The 25,112-nt window shown below is 41.0% G+C and overlaps 1 protein-coding gene across 6 annotated transcripts in view; it reads right to left on the bottom strand.

Moving 5' to 3' along the window:
* LOC139756395 (uncharacterized) overlaps nt 1–25,112 on the bottom strand; it is a 665,354-nt gene that overhangs the window by 111,815 nt on the left and 528,427 nt on the right. For all 6 annotated transcript variants that reach the window (XR_011714330.1, XR_011714331.1, XM_071675809.1 and 3 more), the window contains one exon: nt 16,966–17,076. Coding sequence is in view for 4 of the 6 variants with exons in the window: in XM_071675809.1 (XP_071531910.1) it covers nt 16,966–17,076 (111 nt within the window). In the remaining 2 variants the exon portion in view is untranslated. The remainder of the gene's footprint in view (nt 1–16,965; nt 17,077–25,112) is intronic.

Here is a 25,112-nt window from a genome sequence, read left to right on the forward strand (position 1 = left end):
CTGAGGATTGGCGGAATGCGTGCATAGTGCCATTGTACAAAGGCAAAGGGGATAAGAGTGCTCAAATTACAGAGGTATAAGTTTGTTGAGTATTCCTGGTAAATTATATGGGAGGGTATTGATTGAGAGGGTGAAGGCATGTACAGAGCATCAGATTGGGGAAGAGCAGTGTGGTTTCAGAAGTGGTAGAGGATGTGTGGATCAGGTGTTTGCTTTGAAGAATGTATGTGAGAAATACTTAGAAAAGCAAATGGATTTGTATGTAGCATTTATGGATCTGGAGAAGGCATATGATAGAGTTGATAGAGATGCTCTGTGGAAGGTATTAAGAATATATGGTGTGGGAGGAAAGTTGTTAGAAGCAGTGAAAAGTTTTTATCGAGGATGTAAGGCATGTGTACGTGTAGGAAGAGAGGAAAGTGATTGGTTCTCAGTGAATGTAGGTTTGCGGCAGGGGTGTGTGATGTCTCCATGGTTGTTTAATTTGTTTATGGATGGGGTTGTTAGGGAGGTAAATGCAAGAGTTTTGGAAAGAGGGGCAAGTATGAAGTCTGTTGGGGATGAGAGAGCTTGGGAAGTGAGTCAGTTGTTGTTCGCTGATGACACAGCGCTGGTGGCTGATTCATGTGAGAAACTGCAGAAGCTGGTGACTGAGTTTGGTAAAGTGTGTGGAAGAAGAAAGTTAAGAGTAAATGTGAATAAGAGCAAGGTTATTAGGTACAGTAGGGTTGAGGGTCAAGTCAATTGGGAGGTGAGTTTGAATGGAGAAAAACTGGAGGAAGTGAAGTGTTTTAGATATCTGGGAGTGGATCTGTCAGCGGATGGAACCATGGAAGCGGAAGTGGATCATAGGGTGGGGGAGGGGGCGAAAATTCTGGGGGCCTTGAAGAATGTGTGGAAGTCGAGAACATTATCTCGGAAAGCAAAAATGGGTATGTTTGAAGGAATAGTGGTTCCAACAATGTTGTATGGTTGCGAGGCGTGGGCTATGGATAGAGTTGTGCGCAGGAGGATGGATGTGCTGGAAATGAGATGTTTGAGGACAATGTGTGGTGTGAGGTGGTTTGATCGAGTGAGTAACGTAAGGGTAAGAGAGATGTGTGGAAATAAAAAGAGCGTGGTTGAGAGAGCAGAAGAGGGTGTTTTGAAGTGGTTTGGGCACATGGAGAGGATGAGTGAGGAAAGATTGACCAAGAGGATATATGTGTCGGAGGTGGAGGGAACAAGGAGAAGAGGGAGACCAAATTGGAGGTGGAAAGATGGAGTGAAAAAGATTTTGCGTGATTGGGGCCTGAACATGCAGGAGGGTGAAAGGAGGGCAAGGAATAGAGTGAATTGGAGCGATGTGGTATACCGGGGCTGACGTGCTGTCAGTGGATTGAATCAAGGCATGTGAAGCGTCTGGGGTAAACCATGGAAAGCTGTGTAGGTATGTATATTTGCGTGTGTGGACGTATGTATATACATGTGTATGGGGGGGGTTGGACCATTTCTTTCGTCTGTTTCCTTGCGCTACCTCGCAAACGCGGGAGACAGCGACAAAGTATAAAGAAAAAAATATATATATATATATATATATATATATATATATATATATATATATATATATATATATATGGTGTGGGAGGCAAGTTGTTAGAAGCAGTGAAAAGTTTTTATCGAGGATGTAAGGCATGTGTACGTGTAGGAAGAGAGGAAAGTGATTGGTTCTCAGTGAATGTAGGTTTGCGGCAGGGGTGTGTGATGTCTCCAAGGTTGTTTAATTTGTTTATGGATGGGGTTGTTAGGGAGGTGAATGCAAGAGTTTTGGAAAGAGGGGCAAGTATGAAGTCTGTTGTGGATGAGAGAGCTTGGGAAGTGAGTCAGTTGTTGTTCGCTGATGATACAGCGCTGGTGGCTGATTCATGTGAGAAACTGCAGAAGCTGGTGACTGAGTTTGGTAAAGTGTGTGAAAGAAGAAAGTTAAGAGTAAATGTAAATAAGAGCAACGTTATTAGGTACAGTGGGGTTGAGGGTCAAGTCAATTGGGAGGTGAGTTTGAATGGAGAAAAACTGGAGGAAGTGAAGTGTTTTAGATATCTGGGAGTGGATCTGGCAGCGGATGGAACCATGGAAGCGGAAGTGGATCATAGGGTGGGGGAGGGGGCGAAAATTCTGGGAGCCTTGAAGAATGTGTGGAAGTCGAGAACATTATCTCGGAAAGCCAAAATGGGTATGTTTGAAGGAAGAGTGGTTCCAACAATGTTGTATGGTTGCGAGGCGTGGGCTATGGATAGAGTTGTGCGCAGGAGGATGGATGTGCTGGAAATGAGATGTTTGAGGACAATGTGTGGTGTGAGGTGGTTTGATCGAGTAAGTAACGTAAGGGTAAGAGAGATGTGTGGAAATAAAAAAAGCGTGGTTGAGAGAGCAGAAGAGGGTGTTTTGAAATGGTTCGGGCACATGGAGAGAATGAGTGAGGAAAGATTGACCAAGAGAATATATGTGTCGGAGGTGGAGGGAACGAGGAGAAGAGGGAGACCAAATTGGAGGTGGAAAGATGGAGTGAAAAAGATTTTGTGTGATCGGGGCCTGAACATGCAGGAGGGTGAAAGGAGGGCAAGGAATAGAGTGAATTGGATCGATGTGGTATACCGGGGTTGACGTGCTGTCAGTGGATTGAATCAAGGCATGTGAAGCGTCTGGGGTAAACCATGGAAAGCTGTGTAGGTATGTATATTTGCGTGTGTGGACGTATGTATATACATGTGTATGGGGGTGGGTTGGGCCATTTCTTTCGTCTGTTTCCTTGCGCTACCTCGCATACGCGGGAGACAGCGACAAAGCAAAAAAAAAAAAAAATATATATATATATATATATATATATATATATATATATATATATATATATATACATATATATATATATATATATATATATATATATTACCCCTGGGGATAGGGGAGAATATAAATATATATATATATATATATATATATATATATATATATATATATATATATATATATATAGATGAAAGCCGGCAAGGCAGCAGGTTTGGATGGTATTGCAGTGGAATTTATTAAGAAAGGGGGTGACTGTATTGTTGACTGGTTGGTAAGGTTATTTAATGTATGTATGACTCATGGTGAGGTGCCTGAGGATTGGCGGAATGCGTGCATAGTGCCATTGTACAAAGGCAAAGGGGATAAGAGTGAGTGCTCAAATTACAGAGGTATAAGTTTGTTGAGTATTCCTGGTAAATTATATGGGAGGGTATTGATTGAGAGGGTGAAGGCATGTACAGAGCATCAGATTGGGGAAGAGCAGTGCGGTTTCAGAAGTGGTAGAGGATGTGTGGATCAGGTGTTTGCTTTGAAGAATGTATGTGAGAAATACTTAGAAAAGCAAATGGATTTGTATGTAGCATTTATGGATCTGGAGAAGGCATATGATAGAGTTGATAGAGATGCTCTGTGGAAGGTATTAAGAATATATGGTGTGGGAGGCAAGTTGTTAGAAGCAGTGAAAAGTTTTTATCGAGGATGTAAGGCATGTGTACGTGTAGGAAGAGAGGAAAGTGATTGGTTCTCAGTGAATGTAGGTTTGCGGCAGGGGTGTGTGATGTCTCCATGGTTGTTTAATTTGTTTATGGATGGGGTTGTAAGGGAGGTAAATGCAAGAGTCCTGGAAAGAGGGGCAAGTATGAAGTCTGTTGGGGATGAGAGAGCTTGGGAAGTGAGTCAGTTGTTGTTCGCTGATGATACAGCGCTGGTGGCTGATTCATGTGAGAAACTGCAGAAGCTGGTGACTGAGTTTGGTAAAGTGTGTGGAAGAAGAAAGTTGAGAGTAAATGTGAATAAGAGCAAGGTTATTAGGTACAGTAGGGGTGAGGGTCAAGTCAATTGGGAGGTGAGTTTGAATGGAGAAAAACTGGAGGAAGTGAAGTGTTTTAGATATCTGGGAGTGGATCTGTCAGCGGATGGAACCATGGAAGCGGAAGTGGATCATAGGGTGGGGGAGGGGGCGAAAATTTTGGGAGCCTTGAAAAATGTGTGGAAGTCGAGAACACTATCTCGGAAAGCAAAAATGGGTATGTTTGAGGGAATAGTGGTTCCAACAATGTTGTATGGTTGCGAGGCGTGGGCTATGGATAGAGATGTGCGCAGGAGGATGGATGTGCTGGAAATGAGATGTTTGAGGACAATGTGTGGTGTGAGGTGGTTTGATCGAGTAAGTAACGTAAGGGTAAGAGAGATGTGTGGAAATAAAAAGAGCGTGGTTGAGAGAGCAGAAGAGGGTGTTTTGAAATGGTTTGGGCACATGGAGAGAATGAGTGAGGAGAGATTGACCAAGAGGATATATGTGTCGGAGGTGGAGGGAACAAGGAGAAGAGGGAGACCAAATTGGAGGTGGAAAGATGGAGTGAAAAAGATTTTGTGTGATCGGGGCCTGAACATGCAGGAGGGTGAAAGGAGGGCAAGAAATAGAGTGAATTGGAGTCATGTGGTATACAGGGGTTGACGTGCTGTCAGTGGATTGAAGCAAGGCATGTGAAGCGTCTGGGGTAAACCATGGAAAGCTGTGTAGGTATGTATATTTGCGTGTGTGGACGTGTGTATGCACATGTGTATGGGGGGGGGGTTGGGCCATTTCTTTCGTCTGTTTCCTTGCGCTACCTCGCAAACGCGGGAGACGGCGACAAAGTATAAAAAAAAAAAAAAAAATATATATATATATATATATATATATATATATATATATATATATATATATATATATATATTACCCCTGGGGATAGGGGAGAATATAAATATATATATATATATATATATATATATATATATATATATATATATATATATATATATTTATATATATTTTTTTTTTTTTTTTTTTTTTTCAAACTATTCGCCATTTCCCGCATTAGCGAGGTAGCGTTAAGAACAGTGGACTGGGCCTTTGAGGGAATACCCTCACCTGGCCCAATTCTCTGTTCCTTCTTTTGGAAAATTGAAAAAAAAACCGAGAGGGGAGGATTTCCAGCCCCCGCTCCCTCCCCTTTTAGTCGCCTTCTACGACACTCATCCTCTCCATGTGCCCAAAACACTTCAAAACAACCTCTTCTGCTCTCTCAACCACGCTCTTTTTATTTCCACACATCTCTCTTACCCTTACGTTACTTACTCGATCAAACCACCTCACACCACACATTGTCCTCAAACATCTCATTTCCAGCACATCCATCCTCCTGTGCACAACTCTATCCATAGCCCACGCCTCGCAACCATACAACATTGTTGGAACCACTATTCCTTCAAACATAGCCATTTTTGCTTTCCGAGATAATGTTCTCGACTTCCACACATTCTTCACCGCTCCCAGAATTTTCGCCCCCTCCCCTACCCTATGATCCACTTCCGCTTCCATGGTTCCATCCGCTGCCAGATCCACTCCCAGATATCTAAAACACTTCACTTCCTCCAGTTTTTCTCCATTCAAACTCACCTCCCAATTGACTTGACCCTCAACCCTACTGTACCTAATAACCTTGCTCTTATTCACATTTACTCTTAACTTTCTTCTTTCACACACTTTACCAAACTCAGTCACCAGCTTCTGCAGTTTCTCACATGAATCAGCCACCAGCGCTGTATCATCAGCGAACAACAACTGACTCACTTCCCAAGCTCTCTCATCCCCAACAGACTTCATACTTGCCCCTTTCCAAAACTCTTGCATTCACCTCCCTAACCACCCCATCCATAAACAAATTAAGCAACCATGGAGACATCACACACCCCTGCCGCAAACCTACATTCACTGAGAACCAATCACTTTCCTCTCTTCCTACACGTACACATGCCTTACATCCTTGATAAAAACTTTTTACTGCTTCTAACAACTTGCCTCCCACACCATATATTCTTAATACCTTCCACAGAGCATCTCTATCAACTCTATCATATGCCTTCTCCAGATCCATAAATGCTACATACAAATCCATTTGCTTTTCTAAGTATTTCTCACATACATTCTTCAAAGCAAACACCTGATCCACACATCCTCTACCACTTCTGAAACCACACTGCTCTTCCCCAATCTGATGCTCTGTACATGCCTTCACCCTCTCAATCAATATCCTCCCATATAATTTACCAGGAATACTCAACAAACTTATACCTCTGTAATTTGAGCACTCACTCTTATCCCCTTTGCCTTTGTACAATGGCACTATGCACGCATTCCGCCAATCCTCAGGCACCTCACCATGAGTCATACATACATTAATAACCTTACCAACCAGTCAACAATACAGTCACCCCCTTTTTTAATAAATTCCACTGCAATACCATCCAAACCTGCTGCCTTGCCGGCTTTCTTTCTTTCATACTATTCGCCATTTCCCGCATTAGCGAGGTAGCGTTAAGAACAGAGGACTGGGCCTTTGAGGGAATATCCTCACCTGGCCCCCTTCTCTGTTCCTTCTTTTGGAAAGTTGAAAAAAAAATGAGAGGGGAGGATTTCCAGCCTCCCTCTCCCTTCCCTTTTGGTCGCCTTCTACGACACGCAGGGAATACGTGGGAGGTATTCTTTCTCCCCTATCCCCAGGGATAATATATATACATATATATATATATATATATATATATATATATATATATATATATATATATATATATATATATATATATATATATATATGCATATGTTGAAATGTATAGGTATGTATATTTGCGTGTGTGGACGTGTATGTATATACATGTGTATGTGGGTGGGTTGGGCCATTCTTTCATCTATTTCCTTGCGCTACCTCGCTAATGCGGGAGACAGCAACAAAGCAAAATAAATAAATAAAATAAATAAATATAAATAAGATTCATGGTGAGGTGCCTGAGGATTGGCGGAATGCTTGCATAGTGCCACTGCACAAAGGCAAAGGGGACAAAGGTGAGTGCTCAAATTACAGAGGTATAAGTTTGTTGAGTATTCCTGGGAAATTATATGGGAGGGTATTGATTGAGAGGGTGAAGGCATGTATAGAGCATCAGATTGGGGAAGAGCAGTGTGGTTTCAGAAGTGGTAGAGGATGTGTGGATCAGGCGTTTGCTTTGAAGAATGTATGTGAGAAATACTTAGAAAAGCAAATGGATTTGTATGTAGCATTTATGGATCTGGAGAAGGCATATGATAGAGTTGATAGAGATGCTCTGTGGAAGGTATTAAGAATATATGGTGTGGGAGGCAAGTTGTTAGAAGCAGTGAAAAGTTTTTATCGAGGATGTAAGGCATGTGTACGTGTAGGAAGAGAGGAAAGTGATTGGTTCTAAGTGAATGTAGGTTTGCGGTAGGGGTGTGTGATGTCTCTATAGTTGTTTAATTTGTTTATGGATGGGGTTGTTAGGGAGGTGAATGCAAGAGTTTTGGAAAGAGGGGCAAGTATGCAGTCTGTTGTGGATGAGAGAGCTTGGGAAGTGAGTCAGTTGTTGTTCGCTGATGATACAGCGCTGGTGGCTGATTCAGGTGAGAAACTGCAGAACCTGGCAACTGAGTTTGGTAAAGTGTGTGAAAGAAGAAAGATGAGAGTAAAAAAGAATAAGAGCAAGGTTATTAGGTACATTAGGGTTGAGGTTCAAGTCAATTGGGAGGTAAGTTTAAATGGAGAAAAACTGGAGGAAGCGAAGTGTTTTAGATATCTGGGAGTGGATTTGGCAGTGGATGGAACCATGGAAGCGGAAGTGAATCATAGGGTAGGAGAGGGGGCGAAAATTCTGGGAGCAGTGAAGAATGTGTGGAAGTCGACAACATTATCTCGGAAAGCAAAAATAGGTGTTTGAAGGAATAGTGGTTCCAACAATGTTATACAGTTGCGAGGCATGGGCTATGGATAGAGTTGTGCGCAGGAGGGTGGATGTACTGGAAATGAGATGTTTGAGGACAATATGTGGTGTGAAGTGGTTTGATCGAGTAAGTAATAATAGGGTAAGAGAGATGTGTGATAATAAAAAGAGTGTGGTTGAGAGAGCAGAAGAGGGTGTTTTGAAATGGTTTCGTCACATGGAGAGAATGAGTGAGGAAAGATTGACAAAGAGGATATATGTGTCACAGGTTGAGGGAACGAGGAGAAGTGGGAGACCAAATTGGAGGTGGAAAGATGGAGCGAAAAAGATTTTGAGTGATCGGGGCCTGAACATGCAGGAGGGTGAAAGGCGTGCAAGGAATAGAGTGAATTGGAACGATGTGGTATATCGGGGTCAACGTGCTGTCAATGGATTGAACCAGGGCATGTGAAGTGTCTGGGGTAAACCATGGAAAGTTCTGTGGGGCCTGGATATGGAAAGGGTGCTGTGGTTTCGGTGCATTATTACATGACAGCTAGAGACTGAGTGTGAACGAATGTGGCCTTTGTTGTCTTTTTCTAGTGCTACCTCGCACACATGAGGGGGAAGGGGGTTGTTATTTCATGTGTGGCAAGGTGGCGATGGTAATGAATAAGGGCAGACAGTATGAATTATGTACATGTGTATATATGTATATGTCTGTGTGTGTATAAATATGTATACGTTGAGATGTATAGGTATGTATATTTGTGTGTGTGGACGTATATGTATATACATGTGTATGTGGGTGGGTTGGGCCATTCTTTTGTCTGTTTCCTAGCGTTATCTCGCTAACGCAGGAGACAGCGACAAAGCAAAATAAATAAATAAATAAATAAATAATTCTTTCTCATGCTTGTTTGCTGTTTCCTGCGTCAGCAAGGTGGGGCTGTGAACAGATGAATAAAAGGTCTCATTGCTTACATCCATTCTCTAGCTATCATGAGTAATACACTGAAACCACAGTCCCCTAACCAAAACCAGGCTCCACAAACCTGTTTTTGATTTTCCCTGGATGCTTCATATGTCCTGGTTCAGTCTACCAACATCACCTCACCACCTGTATATCTACATCGATCTTACCCATGAACACCTTTCAACCTCCAGGACGTTTATGCCCTAGGCAATCAAAATATTTTTTAGTCCATCCTTCCAACTCCAATTTGGTCTCCTGCTTCTCCTTGTCTCCTCCACTCCTGACACATATCCTCTGTCAACTCCTCCTCACTCATTCTCTCCTTATATAAGTCTAAACCAATATAGCACATCCTCTTCAGCTCTCTCAACATACTTTGGCTATTATGACAACTCTCTCTTACCCTATCATTCCTTACTTGATTCACCTTCCTCACACCACATACTTTCCTAAAACAATTAATTCCCAACTAATGTACCCTCTTCCATACATTCTCATCTAAAGCCCATGAATCCATACAACATCACTAAGAACTATTAATCCTTCATACATACCCATTTGGCTGTACTTTCATGGTTCCATTTGCTGGCATCTCCATTCCTAAGAATCTAAATCACCCAGTGCTCATCACATTTTCTCCATTCAAACTCACACCCCAACTTACCTGTCTCTTTATACTGGTAAACCAATAACCTTGCTTTTATTCATATTCACTCTTAATTTTCTCCTTTCACATACTTTCCCAAACTCAAACACCAACTTTTGCAGTTTCTCACTCAAATATACAAACAGAGATGTCACCAGCAAAAAACAACTGACTCACTTCCCAGGTGCCCTTACACTCTAGAGAATGCAATATCATCCCATTTCTCCAAGTTCCTCACATTTATGTTTCTCACTATCCCATTCATAAACAAATCAAACAGCCATGGTGACATCAGACACCACTGCCACAGATCCACCTTTGCCTGGAACCTCTCATCCTTATCTTTACTAACTCACACAAAAGCCTTACTCTCTTGATTAAAAACTCTTCACTGCTTCAAACAGCTTTTCTCCCACATCATAAAATAATATCTTCCATAAAACATCTCTAATAACCCTATCATACACTTTCTACAGATCCACAAATTCCATATACAAATCTTTCTGTTTATGTAAATCTCAGACACATTCTTTAAAGCACACACCTGATCCACACATCCTCTACCACTCATGAAAACACATTGTTTCTCCCTAATTTGATGCTCTATGCATGCAATAACCCACTCAATCACCACTCTTCCATACAAATTACCAGGCACACTCAAAAAACTTCTTCCTCTGAAATTCAAGCATTCACCTTTGTCTTCTTTGCTTTTATACAATGGGAACTATACATGCATTCCCTAGTCCTATGGCACCTTAACATTATAAATATATACAATGAAAATTCTAACTCAAAAACACTCCCTTTCTTAAGAAAATGGGGTGCAAGGGAAGAAAGAATACTTCCCATGAATTCCCTGTGTGATATATAAGGTGGCTAAAATCAACAAGGTCAGGGGGCTGAAAACTCTCCCCTCCTTGTATGTCAATTTCTAAAAGTTAGAACATAGGAGGACACCAAGCAAGGAGTGCTCATACTCCCAGAAGATTCAGGCTGGAACTTCAGAATGTGTATGTATGTAACCAGGATGAGAAGATGGGAGATAGTAAGTCTGTTTAGGAAGTAGAGCCCAGATGTTCTGGCTCTTAATGAAAAAAAGCTTAAGGGAAAGGGGAAGAATGGTTTGGGAATGTTTTAGAGGTAGTCAAGGGTTAGTGTGAGGATGAGAGCTAAGGAAGACATAGCACTTCTGTTGAAGGAGGAGTTATGGGAATATGTGAAAGAGCATAAGGAAGTGAGCTCCAGACTGATGAGAAAAAATTCAACTGGTTTATGAGATGCATGTGATTATTAGTGCTTATGCACCTGGAAATGAGAGGCATAAGGAATAAAAGAGAGTGTTTCATTTCACACGGTGTCATGGCATACCAAGTGATGTGAAAGAAAATAGGGAACAGCTTATGGATGTGTGCTCTGAAAATGGACTGATGATTGGGAATACCTGGTGTAAAGGAAGAAACACACAAGTATACATGGGTGAGCATAGTAGATGTTAAGCAGGCATTCTGGATTACATACAAACTGATATGCATTCAAGAGAGACTTTTAGTGTAAATGTACTTATAGAGGCAATTAATGGGATGTCTGTTCATTTCCTAGTGGATGCCAGGGTAAGGGTGTGTAGACGCTTTCTATAAATGGGGTGGGAATAGGGTGGAGAAAGAGTGAGACTGGAAAAGAGTCCTGTATGAAGAGATGACAGGAGAGACTGGGTGTTGAATGACAAAAAAAAAAAAAAAAAGTGAGAGTAAATGAAGCTAAGGAAGCATATGAGGAATGGGAGGTATTTAAGGATGCAGCACTAACATGTGTGAGAGAAGTGTTTGGCATGCATAAAAAGGGAGGTTAGGATGTTATAAAGGATAATGAGCAGTGGGATGAGGAAGTTGAGTTTCTAATGAATGAGAAAAGAGAGATGTGCGTGTGTTACTTGCACAGGAGTGCAAGTGATTGGGAGATGTACAAAACAAAGTGGTATATATGTGTAAGATGGGCCCCCATGGGCCTTCAGACATGGTGATTTATTTGTCACTGTGGAGAGGATAAACAATTTCAAAAAACTGCCAATCTCAAATCTTCACAAGGACTGAGATTTGCCTGTCTTCACATATTACAAGCAGTGCCATGTTTTGTATTTATTTGTTTCATAGCAGTCAAGTTGTGTCTCATACTTTCTAAAGGCTTTTTGCCAAAATTCAGGAGAAGTGGGCAGGGGAACCCCTGGCTGCAAAAAGATTTTTAACAGAAACACAAATGAACTTGTAGGGGCACAGAAGTAAACAAAGGTAAAAAAGGAGACACAAGTGCAGTGTCTTGAAATGGAAATCAGAAACCTGGTTAAATTCATAAGATATCTTTTTCGGTTGTTCTCTTCCCTCTTCAGTTTCAAAACGCCAAAATTAATACCTACAGTAAGGTAAATACGTTGGGTACAACCATATCCTCCACTCTATCCTAGAAACCCCACAAAATTAGCTTGACAAAGCTGCTTTCCATAATAATTTTCCTATTACATAGATACTTCATATCTAAAAGGGTCTTACTTCCCCAAGCACAGAGTTGTAATCACACATGTGAAGTGGCTCTTCTTCCACCTATTTATCATCTAGAATGGAATCAAAAGCCTTCCATTTAACTGATTCTCCAGGCATCACCTCTCTCTTTAACCATCCTTCACTGTTTGCTGTAATGTTTTTGACCTCTCCCTCCCTATTCTACATGTTTCAGTTTGGTCACTGCTCTTGTGAACTGTCCACATGTGTGCATGTGTCTCTGCCACCATCTGGAAGCAGCTTCCCATAGTTTCTGCGTGGAGACCAGCCATATGAAGAATGACCACTGTGATATCTCATTCTTCCATCAAACAGTGGAGCTGTGAAACTTTCTTCCTTCTGTCATCTTTCTCTCATCCTATAACCTTTCTAACTTTAAAAGTTAGGCCTAAATGCACTTGGTGAGCTCTAATCAATTTTCAACATCTTTTTCTTACCAATTTTCCTTTCAACCAAGATGACCATGTCTGAAGCATGCTCTGTCTATGACATGTCCATCACAACAAAAATATATAATGTCTAAAACAACAGAGTCAAGCTATTTGAAACACACTTCTAAATAAGAGGATGTTGAGTTGTATGAATGAATGGTAAATGAAATTGCAGAGCACTCTAGACAGGGCATCAAGGCAGTATGAGGTGGCTCCGTATACTTATAATGAAAGAATAATCACATATGCATTTGAAAGTAATAACTGGAATAGAGTGAAAGAAATGACAAAAGATCTTGAGGATATGAAGGGAAAAGAATGCATGGAAGGAATTCACATAGAGGTTATCAGATAAAAACATTTTGATATTGAATACAAAGAACAAAATAAAGATAAGAAGATAATTGTACAACAGTCTATAATGATACAATTAACACGGGAAATGGCGAGTAGTATAGAAAAAAAATAAATAAAGTGAAGGTTATTTCTATTTTCATTATTATACTTAGTCGCTGTCTCCCGCGTTAGCGAGGTAGCGCAAGGAAACAGATGAAAAAATGGCCCAATCCACCCACATACACATGTGCATACACACACATATAAATACCTATACATTACAACGTATACATACATATACATACACAGATATAAACATATATAGACATGTACATATCCATACTTGCTGCCTTCATCAATTCTTGTTGCCAACCCGCCACACATGAAATGGCACTCCCCTTCCCCCGTGTGTGTGCGAGGTAGTGCTAGGAAAAGACTACAAAGGATACATTCGTTCACACTCAGTCTCTAGCTGTCATGTATAATGTACCGAAACCACAGCTCCCTTTCCACATCCAGGCAACTTTCCATGGTTCACCCCAGGTGCTCCACACGCCCTGGTTCAATCCATTGACAGCACGTCAACCCTGGCATACCACATTGTTCCAATTCACTCTATTCCTTGCACGCCTTTCACCCTCCTGTATGTTTAAGGCCCGATTGCTCAAAATCTTTTTCACTCCATTCTTCCACCTCCAATTTGGTCTCCCACTTCTCCTCGTTCCGTCCACCTATGACACATATATCCTCTTCGTTAATCTTTCCTCGCTCATTCTCTCCATGTAACCAAACCATTTCAATACACCCTCTTCTGCTCTCTCAACCACATGCATTATGTTACCACACATATCTCATACCCTTTCATTACGTACTTGATCAAACCACCCCACACCAAATATTGTCCTCAAATATTTCATTTCCAACACATCCACCCTCCTCCTCAAAACCCTTTCTACAGCCCATGCCTTGCATCTATATAACATTGTTGGAACCACTATTCCTTTAAACATACCCATTTTTGCTTTCCGAGACAACGTTCTCGCCTTCCACACATTCTTCAATGCTCCCAGAACCTTTGCCCCCTCTCCCAACCTGTGACTCACTTCCGCTTCCATGGTTCCATCCGCTGTCAAATCCACTCCCAGACATCTAAAACACTTCACTTCCTCCAGTTTTTCTCCATTCACACTTACCTCCCAATTAACTTGTCCCTCAACCCTACTGAACCTAATAACTTTGCTATTATTCACATTTACTCTCAACTTTTTTTCTTTCACACACTTTACCAAACTCAGTCACCAACTTCAGCAGTTTCTCACCTGAAGCTGCCACCAGCACTGTATCATCAGCAAACAACAAATGACTCACTTCCCAAGCCCCTTCATCCACAACAGACTGCATACTTGCCCCTCTCTCCAGAACTTTTGCATTCAACTCCCTAACAACCCCATCCATAAACAAATTAAACAGCCATGGAGACATCTCACACCCCTGCCACAAACTGAAATTCACTAGGAACCAGTCACTTTCCTCTCTTCCTACTCATACATATGCCTTACATCCTCGATAAAAACTTTTCACTGCTTCTAGCACCTTACCTCCCACACCATATACTCTTACTATTTTCCACAAAGCATCTATATCAAATCTATCATATGTCTTCTCCAGATCTATAAATGCTACAAACAAATCCATCTGTTTTTCTAAGTATTTCTCACATACATTCTTCAAAGCAAACACCTGATCCACACATCCTCTACCACTTATGAAACCACATGGCTCTTCTCCAATCTGATGCTCAGTACATGCCTTCACCCTCTCAATCAATACCCTCCCATATAATTTCCCAGGAATACTCAACAAACTTATACCTCTGTAATTTGAGCACTCACCTTTATCCCCTTTGACTTTATACAATGGCACTATACATGCATTCTGCCAGTCCTCAGGCACTTCACCATGAACCATACATACACTGAATATCCTTACCAACCAGTCAACAATACAGTCACCCCCTTTTATAGAAAATTCCACTGCAATACCATCCAAGCCCGATGTGTTGCCGGCTTTCATTTTCCGCAAAGCTTTCACTACCCCTTCTCTGTTTACCAAACCATTCTCCCTGACCCCTCTCACTTCGCACACCAACTCGACCAAAACACCCTATATCTGCCACTCTATCATCTAACACATTCAATAAACCTTCAAAATATTCACTCTATCTCCTTCTCACATCACCACTACTTGTTATCACCTCCCCATTAGCCCCCTCCACTGATGTTCCCATTTGTTCTCTTGTCTTATGTACTTTATCTACCTCCTTCCAAAATATCTTTTTATTCTCCCTAAAATTTAATAATACTCTCTCACCCCAACTATCATTTGCCCTCTTTTTCACCTCTTGCACCTTTCTCTTGACCTCCTCCCACTTTCTTTTATACATCACCCAGTCATTTGCACTACTTCCCTGTAAAAATTGTCCAAATGCCTCTCTCTTCTCTTTCACTAACAATCTTACTTCTTCCCACCACTCACTACCCTTTCTAATCTGCCTACCTCCCACTTTTCTCATGCCACAAGCATATTTTTTAAAAGCTACACTAAATACATCCAATTCCTCCCCCACTCACCCTATGTCAATTGCTCTCACCTTTTTCCATTCTGCACTCAACCTCTCCTGGTACTTCCTCACACAAGTCTCCTTTCCAAGCTCACTTACTCTCACCACTCTCTTCATCCTAACACTCTCTCTTCTTTTCTAAAAACCTCTACAAATCTTCACCTTCGCCTCCACAAGATAATAATCAGACATCCCTCTAGTTGCACCTCTCAGCACATTTATATACAAAAGTCTCTCTTTCATGCACCTATCAATTAATATGTTATCTAATAACGCTCTCTGGCCATCTCTCCTACTTACATACGTATACTTATGTATATCTCTCTTTTTAAAACAGGTATTCCCAATCACCAGTCCTTTTTCACAACTCAAATCTACAAGCTCTTCACCATTTCCATTTACAACACTGAACACACCATATACACCAATTATATACCCTCAACTGCCACATTACTCACATTTGCATTCAAATCACCCATCACTATAACCCGGTCTCGTGCATGAAAGCTGCTACCACATTCGCTTAGCTGCACTCAAAACACTTGCCTCTCATGATCTTTCTTCTCATGCGCAGGTGCAGAGGCACCAATAATCATCCATCTCTCTCAATCCACTTTCAGTTTTACCCAAATCAATCTAGAGTTTACTCTCTTACACTCTATCACATACTACTACAACTCCTGCTTCAGGAGTAGTGCTACTCCTTCCTTTGCTCTTGTCCTCTCACCAACCCCTGACTTTCCTCCCAAGACATTCCCAAACCACTCTTCCCCTTTGCCCTTGAGCTTCATTTCACTCAGAACCAAAACATCCAGGTTCTTTTCCTCAAACATACTATCTCTCCTTTTTTCTCATCTTGGTTACATCCACAAACATTTAGACATCCCAATCTGAGCCTTCAAGGAGGATTAGCACTCCCCGCATGACTCCTTCCTCTGTTTCCCCTTTTAGAATGTTACAATACGAGGGGGAGAGGGTTTCTAGCCCCTCACTCTCATCCCCTTTAGTTGCCTTCTATGACACGCAGGGAATGCGTGGGAAGTATTCTTTCTCCCCTGTCCCCAGGGATACCCCTAACCCTAGGGATAAGGTATAAAACAGATTTCTTCATAGGAGGATGCAAAGTCTAGCAAATGAAGACAGAGAAATGCATCATACGAGAACTACAGACTAAGTCCCGAAGAGGTTTTGAGGAGGCTAGGAAAATGGACAGAGAAAGAATTATCAAAAATGCATCTGAATGGAATAAATAGGATAAGGTACAGGTAATAAACAAAGATGCTGTGGGGGAAGAAAGGAATATGTGATGAGAGGGGAATTTTGAATCAGACAGATCCAAAAGTCTGCAAAGGCTATGAAAAGAAAGCACAAGATGTACCCTGCTCTAATTGGAAAAAAGTATGTATGGACAGAAAGTGGTACTGTTTTTCATTCATGGGTTACTGACCCAGTCCAGCAGGGATGGCAAAGTTATATTCATGACATCATGCACAAAGTTAGTCACATCCATATTATAGCCCCAGATTGAGCTAACTCCTCTCACCTAAGGGTGATGGCACCATTTGACATGGGAGATGACAGAAAAGTTCAGTTTAACTTACCAAACTGTAGGTGTACATGAGCTTGCAGTATTCAAGGTGGCTGGGGTTCTTGCTTAAAAAGATGAGGGCATGATCAAGACAATACACAGCCTCTTCTTGCGAGTTGGTCACCTGGAAGTTACATACTTGTTCAGGTCAGTTAAGTGGAACAATGGTAATAAGTGAGAGCAAATAGTTGGATTCTGAAAGAAACTGAAACTTCTTGAGCAGAAGTGAATATTCTCCACATGATTTTCATATTTCCTTGGCTGTTGTGAGCATTTTGTTTTATATGTATAAATGAACATTCAAGCAAATACTATATGTATACAAAATGCAATAAAATGCAACAGACTACTTTATAACTATTCTGCCTTTCTAGAAGCATAATAAATACTCCAGATATTGTATCATATCAATGAGGTAATTAAACTAGTTATTGAACTTAGAAGATGGGAAGAGTGAAGCTTTTACTTAAGACATGAGAAAAAAATTATGATCATGTTTGTTACTTTTAAGCCTTTAAGCCTATTTAAACAGCATACCAATAACCTATCAGTTATTTTGTGGTTATCATTCCACAAATCATTACAGTATGGGTAACAAAAATTCTTGGGACCTTGCAATGTTTGTTTTGAAGATTTTCAAGAATTTCAGAAATATTGGTCAAAGATTGTAAACTGAAGATATAAACTTCACCATTCTTTTTATGTGAATGACATGGCACAGGCAAAACATGCCCCAATCAAGGCCATCTCAGGTGAAAGAAAAAAGTTACAGGAAAAAACCAGAAATTAGAGAAGGCTCTTTAAGTAAGATGAGGAGTATGTTAATTGTCATGAGAAATTAATAATGATGTACATATTCAGAACTATCATGCATCACAAACATTTGGATCAACATGGATTTAAAACATTCAACTTATATTCAGTAAATGATATAGTGCATTGCACTTTTATTTCTTTTTAAACAAATCTCTTTAGAGGGTTCATACCTAATGCATGAATTACTAATTACCTAAATATTCAGAAAATTTAGAGGAAAACAGATGAAAAAGATCAATGGAAGTCTTACCTCGTCAAAATCGTTAGAGGTTGTGATAATTTCAAAACACGAGAAATATAACTGATAAAATTATATGGCAAATTGTGTTTTCAGTTATTTAAGCTACACAATTTTCTAACCTGCGAGAAAAACGTGATAAAACTTCATGAAAAAACAATGTACAGTATAATTCTATTGCTTAAAAGGTTGAAAACAAAACAGGGAGGAAGTTGGTAAAGATTCCATTTACTAATCCCCAGAGTAGTGGAAATATACCTGAATGACACAGTTTATGTCATCAGTATTGCCTAATTTGTGTTGACAGGAGCCAGTAGAATAGTGTTTAATAAAAATTATGAAGAGACATACAGCTAATCAAAGAAAAAACTATCATTTCACCCCAGTGCTCACGACAGATAAGTCTCCCAAATATTGAGATCATACATACTGAAATAAAGTAAAAAAAAACTTTTTCTCTCTTATTAAAAGACAGAATATCATAAGGGAATAATAGGAAAACCAAGAAACATGTGAAACATTCTTCAACCATGGATATATAAAAAAGATTTGAAATGGGAGTCTATGGTTATCAATTCGTGTGCAAAGTGAAAGAGTAAGAAAGAATGGTCTGGTTAAGAGAGAAGAGGTAGAGAAAGCTTCACGGAGGATGAAATCCGGCAGGGAAGTGGGTTTCGATGGTGTTGCAGTTGATTAATTTAAAATGGGGGTGACTTTGTTGTTGACTGGTTGATAAGGATATTCAATGTATAACTGGATCATGGTGAAGTGCATGAGGATTGGCGGAATGCATGTATAGTGCCAATGTACAAAGGCAATGGGGATAAAGGTGAGTGTTCAAACTACGGAGGCATAAGTTTGTTGAGCATTCTTAGGAAATTATACGGAAGGATGTTGATTGAGAGGGTGAAGGCATGTACAAAGCACCAGATTGGGGAAGAGCAATGTAGTCTTAGAAGTGGAAGAAGATGTGTGGCTCAGGTGTTTGCTTTGAAGAATGTGTGTGAGAAATACTTAGAAAAACAGATGATATGTACGCAACATTTATGGATCTGGAGAGGGAATAGGATAGGGTTGATAGAGATGCTTCGTGGAAGGTCTTTTAGAGTATATGGTGTGGGAGGAAGAGCCAGGAAACAGATGGAGAATGGCCCATCCACTCATATGCACATATATATACATAAACACCCATACATGTACATATAGATAAATATACATATCAACATATAAACACATACATACACATAAACAGACATATACATATATACAAATGTACATATTCATAACAGCTTCCCTTGATCCATTCCTAGTGCTACCCAGCCCCACAGGAAACAACATTGCTACCACCTGCTTCAACGAGGTAGCCCCAAGAAAACAGACAAAAAGACAACATTCATTCACACTCAGTCTCTAGCTGTCATGTGTAATGCACCGAAACCACAGGTCCCTATCCACATCCAGGCCCCACAGATCTTTTCATAGTTTACCCCAGACATTTCAAATGACCAGGTTCAGTCGACTCTATCATAAAAACATCCGACAAACCTTCAAAATACTCAATCCATTTCCTCCTCACTTCATCAATACCTGTCATCACTTCCCCCCTTCACCTATGTTCCCATTTGTTCTCTCGTCTTATACACAGTATTTACCTCCTCCCAAAACATCTCTTATTCTCCCTAAAGTTTAATGATACTCTTTCATCCCAACTATCATTTGCCCTCTTTTCAACTCTTGCACCTTTCTCTTTACCTCCTGCCACTTTCTCATATACGTCTCCCATTCATCTGCACTCCTTCCTTGCAAGTCTCATCCAAATTCCTCTCTTCTCTTTCACTAACAATTTCACTTTTTCATCCCACCACTCACTACCCTTTCTAATCTGTCCACCTCCCACCTTTCTCATGCCACATGCATCTCTTGCACATGCCATCACTCCTTCCCTAAATACACCCCATTCCTCACTCACCCCCTTCACATCATTTCCTCTCAACTTTTGCCCTTCTTCGCTCAATCTCTCCTAGTACTTCCTCACACAAGTTTCCTTTCCAAGCTCACTTACTCTCACCACTCTCTTCTCCCTGACATTCTCTCTCCTTTAATGAAGACCTCTACAAATCTTCGCTTTCGCCTCCTCAAGATAGTGATCAGACATCCCACCAGCTACCCCTCTCAGCATATTTCCATCCAAAAGACTCTCTTTTACACTTCTATCAGTTAATACATAAGCTAACAATACCTGTTGACCATCTCTCCTACTCACAATGTATACTTGAGTACATCTCTCTTCTTAAACCAGGTATGCCTAATCACCAGTACCATTTCAGCATACAACTCCACAAACTCTTCACTATTTCCATTCATAATACCGAATACCCCATGTGCACCAATTATACCCTTAACTGCCACATTACTCACAGCATTTAAATCACCCATCATTAATACCTTCTACGACACGTGAGGAATGTAACAGATATATACACATAATGGTTACTGGCTCCTCCTCTCCACTGCACACTAACATTCCAGATCAGTTCTAACTCTCAATTGCAGTGGCTCACACTGCCAAAGCATACCCTGAAGTTGACGACATGGCACAGTCTTGAACATAGGGTCAAGCTTTATTCACAAGCCTCTCATGGGGCAACTTCCATCACCCAAGTTATAATGTCATACACAATATACCTAAAGTAGCTCCGTCTGGTACCACAGGCTGTCCTCTGTTGGGGAAGAACTATGACAGGTGACAATGAGGGGCAGGGAAGGGCAATGGGCCAGGTGGGTGACAGCTTGCATGGTTGCTAGAGCCAGCTGAAAAGTGACTGGAGTGCTGAGGTGACCTCCTGCACCACAAGCCATTTTACATAATGAACCTTTTTTTCCCCATAAATAAAGAAAATTTTATGGTTTATTCTTCCTCCATTGTATCCTTGAAGACCCTAACAATTCTGTCACAAAGGGGGCAAGGTGGTCTGTAGTTTTCAACAAGTGCTCCTGCTAATTCATCCTTGGGACAGCCCTCACATGGATGATAGGACTTCATAGACCTGAAAGTATCCAGCTGTTTCTGTGACACTTCAATAGGCATTTCATAAACAATCCAAGTGACAGACTCATAGCATGGATGAGAGAGCTTGGGAAGTGAGTCAGTTGTTGTTCTCTGATGATACAGTGCTGGTAGCTGATTCATGTGAGAAACTGCAGAAGCTGGTGACTGAGTTTGGTAAAGTGTGTGAAAGAAGAAAGTTAAGAGTAAATGTGAATAAGACCAAGGTTATTAGGTGCAGTAGGGTTGAGGGTCAAGTCAATTGGGAGGTAAGTTTGAATGGAGAAAAACTGGAGGAAGTAAAGTGTTTTAGATATCTGGGAGTGGATCTGGCAGCGGATGGAACCATGGAAACGGAAGTGAATCATAGGGTGGGGGAGGGGCAAAAATCCTGAGAGCCTTGAAGAATGTGTGGAAGTCGAGAACATTATCTCAGAAAGCAAAAATGGCTATGTTTGAAGGAATAGTGGTTCCAACAATGTTGTATGGTTGCGAGGCGTGGGCTATGGATAGAGTTGTGCGCAGGAGGGTGGATGTGCTGGAAATGAGATGTTTGAGGACAATATGTGGTGTGAGGTGGTTTGATCGAGTAAGTAACGTAAGGGTAAGAGAGACGTGTGGAAATAAAAAGAGCGTGGTTGAGAGAGCAGAAGAGGGTGTTTTGAAATGGTTTGGGCACATGGAGAGAATGAGAGAGGAAAGATTGACCAATAGGATATATGTGTCGGAGGTGAAGGGAACTAGGAGAAGTGGGAGACCAAATTGGAGATGGAAAGATGGAGTGAAAAAGATTTTGAGTGATTGGGGCCTGAACATTCAGGAGGGTGAAAGGCAGGCAAGGAATAGAGTGAATTGGATCGATGTGGTATACCGGCGTCGACGTGCTATCAATGGATTGAATCAGGGCATGTGAAGCGTCTGGGGTAAACCATGGAAAGTTCTGTGGGGCCTGGATGTGGAAAGGGAGCTGTGGTTTCGGGCATTATTGCATGACAGCTAGAGACTGAGTGTGAACGAATGGGGCCTTTGTTGTCTTTTCCTAGCGCTACCTCGCACACATGAGGGGGGAGGGGGATGTTATTCCACGTGTGGCGAGGTGGCAATGGGAATGAATAAAGGCAGCCAGTGTGAATTGTGTGCATGTGTATATATGTATGTGTCTGTGTGTGTATATACATGTATACATTGAGATGTATGGGTATGTATATTTGCGTGTGGACGTGTATGTATATACATGTGTATGGGGGTGGGTTGAGCCATTTCTTTCATCTGTTTCCTTGCGCTACCTCACAAACGCGGGAGACAGCGACAAAGCAAAATAAGAGTAATAATAATCATTAATACCTGGTCTCATGCATCAAAACTGCTGACACTCATTCAGCTGCTCGAGATTTTTCTTGTAAAGACCAGGTGTTTTGGTCAGGATGGTAGGCAAAGTGAGAGAGTCAGGAAAAGTGGGTTGGTTTAGTGAGAAGAGCCTTGTGGAATATGAAATCCGGCAAGGCGGAGGGGTTTGGATGGTACTGCAGATGAATATATTAAGAAGAAGAAGGGTGACTGTGTTGTGTTGTTGATTGGATGGTAAGGATATTCATAGTGAAGTGCCTGAGGACTGGCAGAATGCATGTACATTGCCACTGTACAAAGGCAAAGGGGATAAAGGTGACTGTTCAAATCACAGGGGCATAAATTTGTTGAATATCCCTGGAAAATTCTATGGGAGGGTATTAATTGAGAGACTGAAGGCATGTACAGAGCATCAGACAAGGGAGGATCAGTGTGGTTTCAGAAATGGTAAAGGATGTGTTTATCAGATGAATTTGTATGTGGCATTTATCAGATGGATTTGTATGTGGCATTTATCAGATGGATTTGTATGTGGCATTTATGGATCTGGAGAAGGAATATGACAGGGTGGATTGAGATGCTTTGTGGAAGGTCTTATGAGTACATGGTGTGAGAGGTAAGCTGCTAGAAGTAAGTTTTTATCATGGTTGTAAGGCATGTGTATAAGTAGGAAGAGAGAAAAGTGATCACTTTCCAGCGAAGGTCGGTCTCTGGCAGGGTGTGTGATGTCCCAATGGTTGTTTAATCTGTTTATGGATGGAGTGGTTACGGAGGTAAATGCAAGTTTTGGAGAGAGGGGTTAGCAAACAGTCTGTTAGGGATGAGAGGGCCTGGGAAGTGAGTCAATTGTTGTTTGCTGATGATACAGCACTGGTGGCTGATTTGAGTGAGAAACTGAAGATGTTGGTGACTGAATTTGGAAAAGTGTGTGAAAGGAGAAAGTTGAGAATAAATGTGAATATGAGCAAGGTTATTAGGTTCAGTAGGAACACATTAATTGGGATGTGAGTTTGAACGGAGAAAAATTGGAGTAAGTGAAGAGTTTAAGATATCTTGGAGTGGACTTTGCAGCAAATGGAACCATGAAATGGAAGAAAGTCACAAAGAGGGGAAGAGGGAGGGGGAAGAGGTTCTGGAGAACAAATGGACATGTCTGAAGGAACAGTAATTCCAACATTATCATATGGTTGTGTGGCATGGGCTATAGATTGGATTGTACGGAGGAGGGTGGATGTGATGAAAATGAAATGTTTGAGGACAATATGTGGTGTGAGGTGTTTTGATCAAGTAAGTATATCAAAATTCACTTTATTCCTTGCATGCTTCTCATCCTACTGTATGTTCAGGCCCTGATCGCTCAAAATCTTCTTCACTCCATCCTTCCACCTCCAATTTGGTGTCCCACTTCTACATGCTCCCTCCACCTATGACATATATATCCTCTTTGTCAGTCTTTCCTCACTCATTCCCTTCATATGTCTAAACCATTTCAACACACCCTCTTCTGCTCTCTAAACTACACTCTTTATATTACCACACATCTCTCTTACCCTTTCATTACTTACTCAATCAAACCACCTCACACCACATATTGTCCTCAAACATTTCATTTCCAACACATCCACCCTCATCCGTACAACCTTATCTATAGCCCATGCCTCACAACCATATAATATTGTTGGAATGCTATTCCTTCAAACATACCCATTTTTGCTTTCCACACATTCTTTATCGCTCTCAGAACCTTCATCCCCTCCCCCACCCTATAACTCACTTCCACTTCCATGGTTACATTTACTGCTTAGTTCACTCCCAGATATCTAAAACACTTCACTTCCTCCAGTTATTCTCCATTCAAACTCACATCCCAACTAACTTGTCATTCAACCCTACTGAACCTAATAACCTTGCTCTTAATCACATTCACTCTCAACTTTCTCCTTTCACACACTTTTCCAAACTCAGTCACAAACTTCTACAGTTTCTCACTCGAATCAGCCACCAGTGCTGTATCATCGGTGAACAACAACCGACTCACTTCCCAAGCCCTTTCATTCCAAAAAGAATGCATACTTGCCCCTCTCTCCAAAAGTCTTGTATTTACCTCCTTAACCACCCCATCCATAAACAAATTAAACCACCATGTGGGACATCACACACCCCTGCTACAGACTGAACTTCACTGGAAACTGATCACTTTCTTGTCTTCCTACTTGTGCACATGCCTCACACCCTTCTGAAACTTACCTACCACACCATATACTCTAAGGACCTTCCACAAAGCATCTCTATTAACCCTATCATACACCTTCTCCTAATCCATAAATGCCACATACAATCCATCTGTTTTTCTCTCTAATGTGAATGGTTTCTAATGTCTGTAGTTTCCTCTGATCCCTGCAGCCAGTAATGATTTTGGTGTTATTCACTATAATCTCCCTTATTAGTCTCGTTTCATGCTTTTGTTTGTGATGTCGTTTGATTCCACCTTCTTGTAAGCTGCCATTTCTCACTCTACTTATAAGAATCTGGAATCAAACATCAACATGAACAAAAGCACAGAACAAGACTAACAAGGGAGATTATAGTGAATAACACCAAAATCATTACTATTTGCAGTGATTAGAGAGAGTACAGATTTCAGAAGCCATTCACATTAGAGACTCTAGAAAGCACCTGTCATCAACATCCAGACAAATATAACCATAGCCAT

The sequence above is a fragment of the Panulirus ornatus genome, chromosome 21 (assembly GCF_036320965.1).
Source record: "Panulirus ornatus isolate Po-2019 chromosome 21, ASM3632096v1, whole genome shotgun sequence".
Taxonomy (NCBI): domain Eukaryota; kingdom Metazoa; phylum Arthropoda; class Malacostraca; order Decapoda; family Palinuridae; genus Panulirus; species Panulirus ornatus.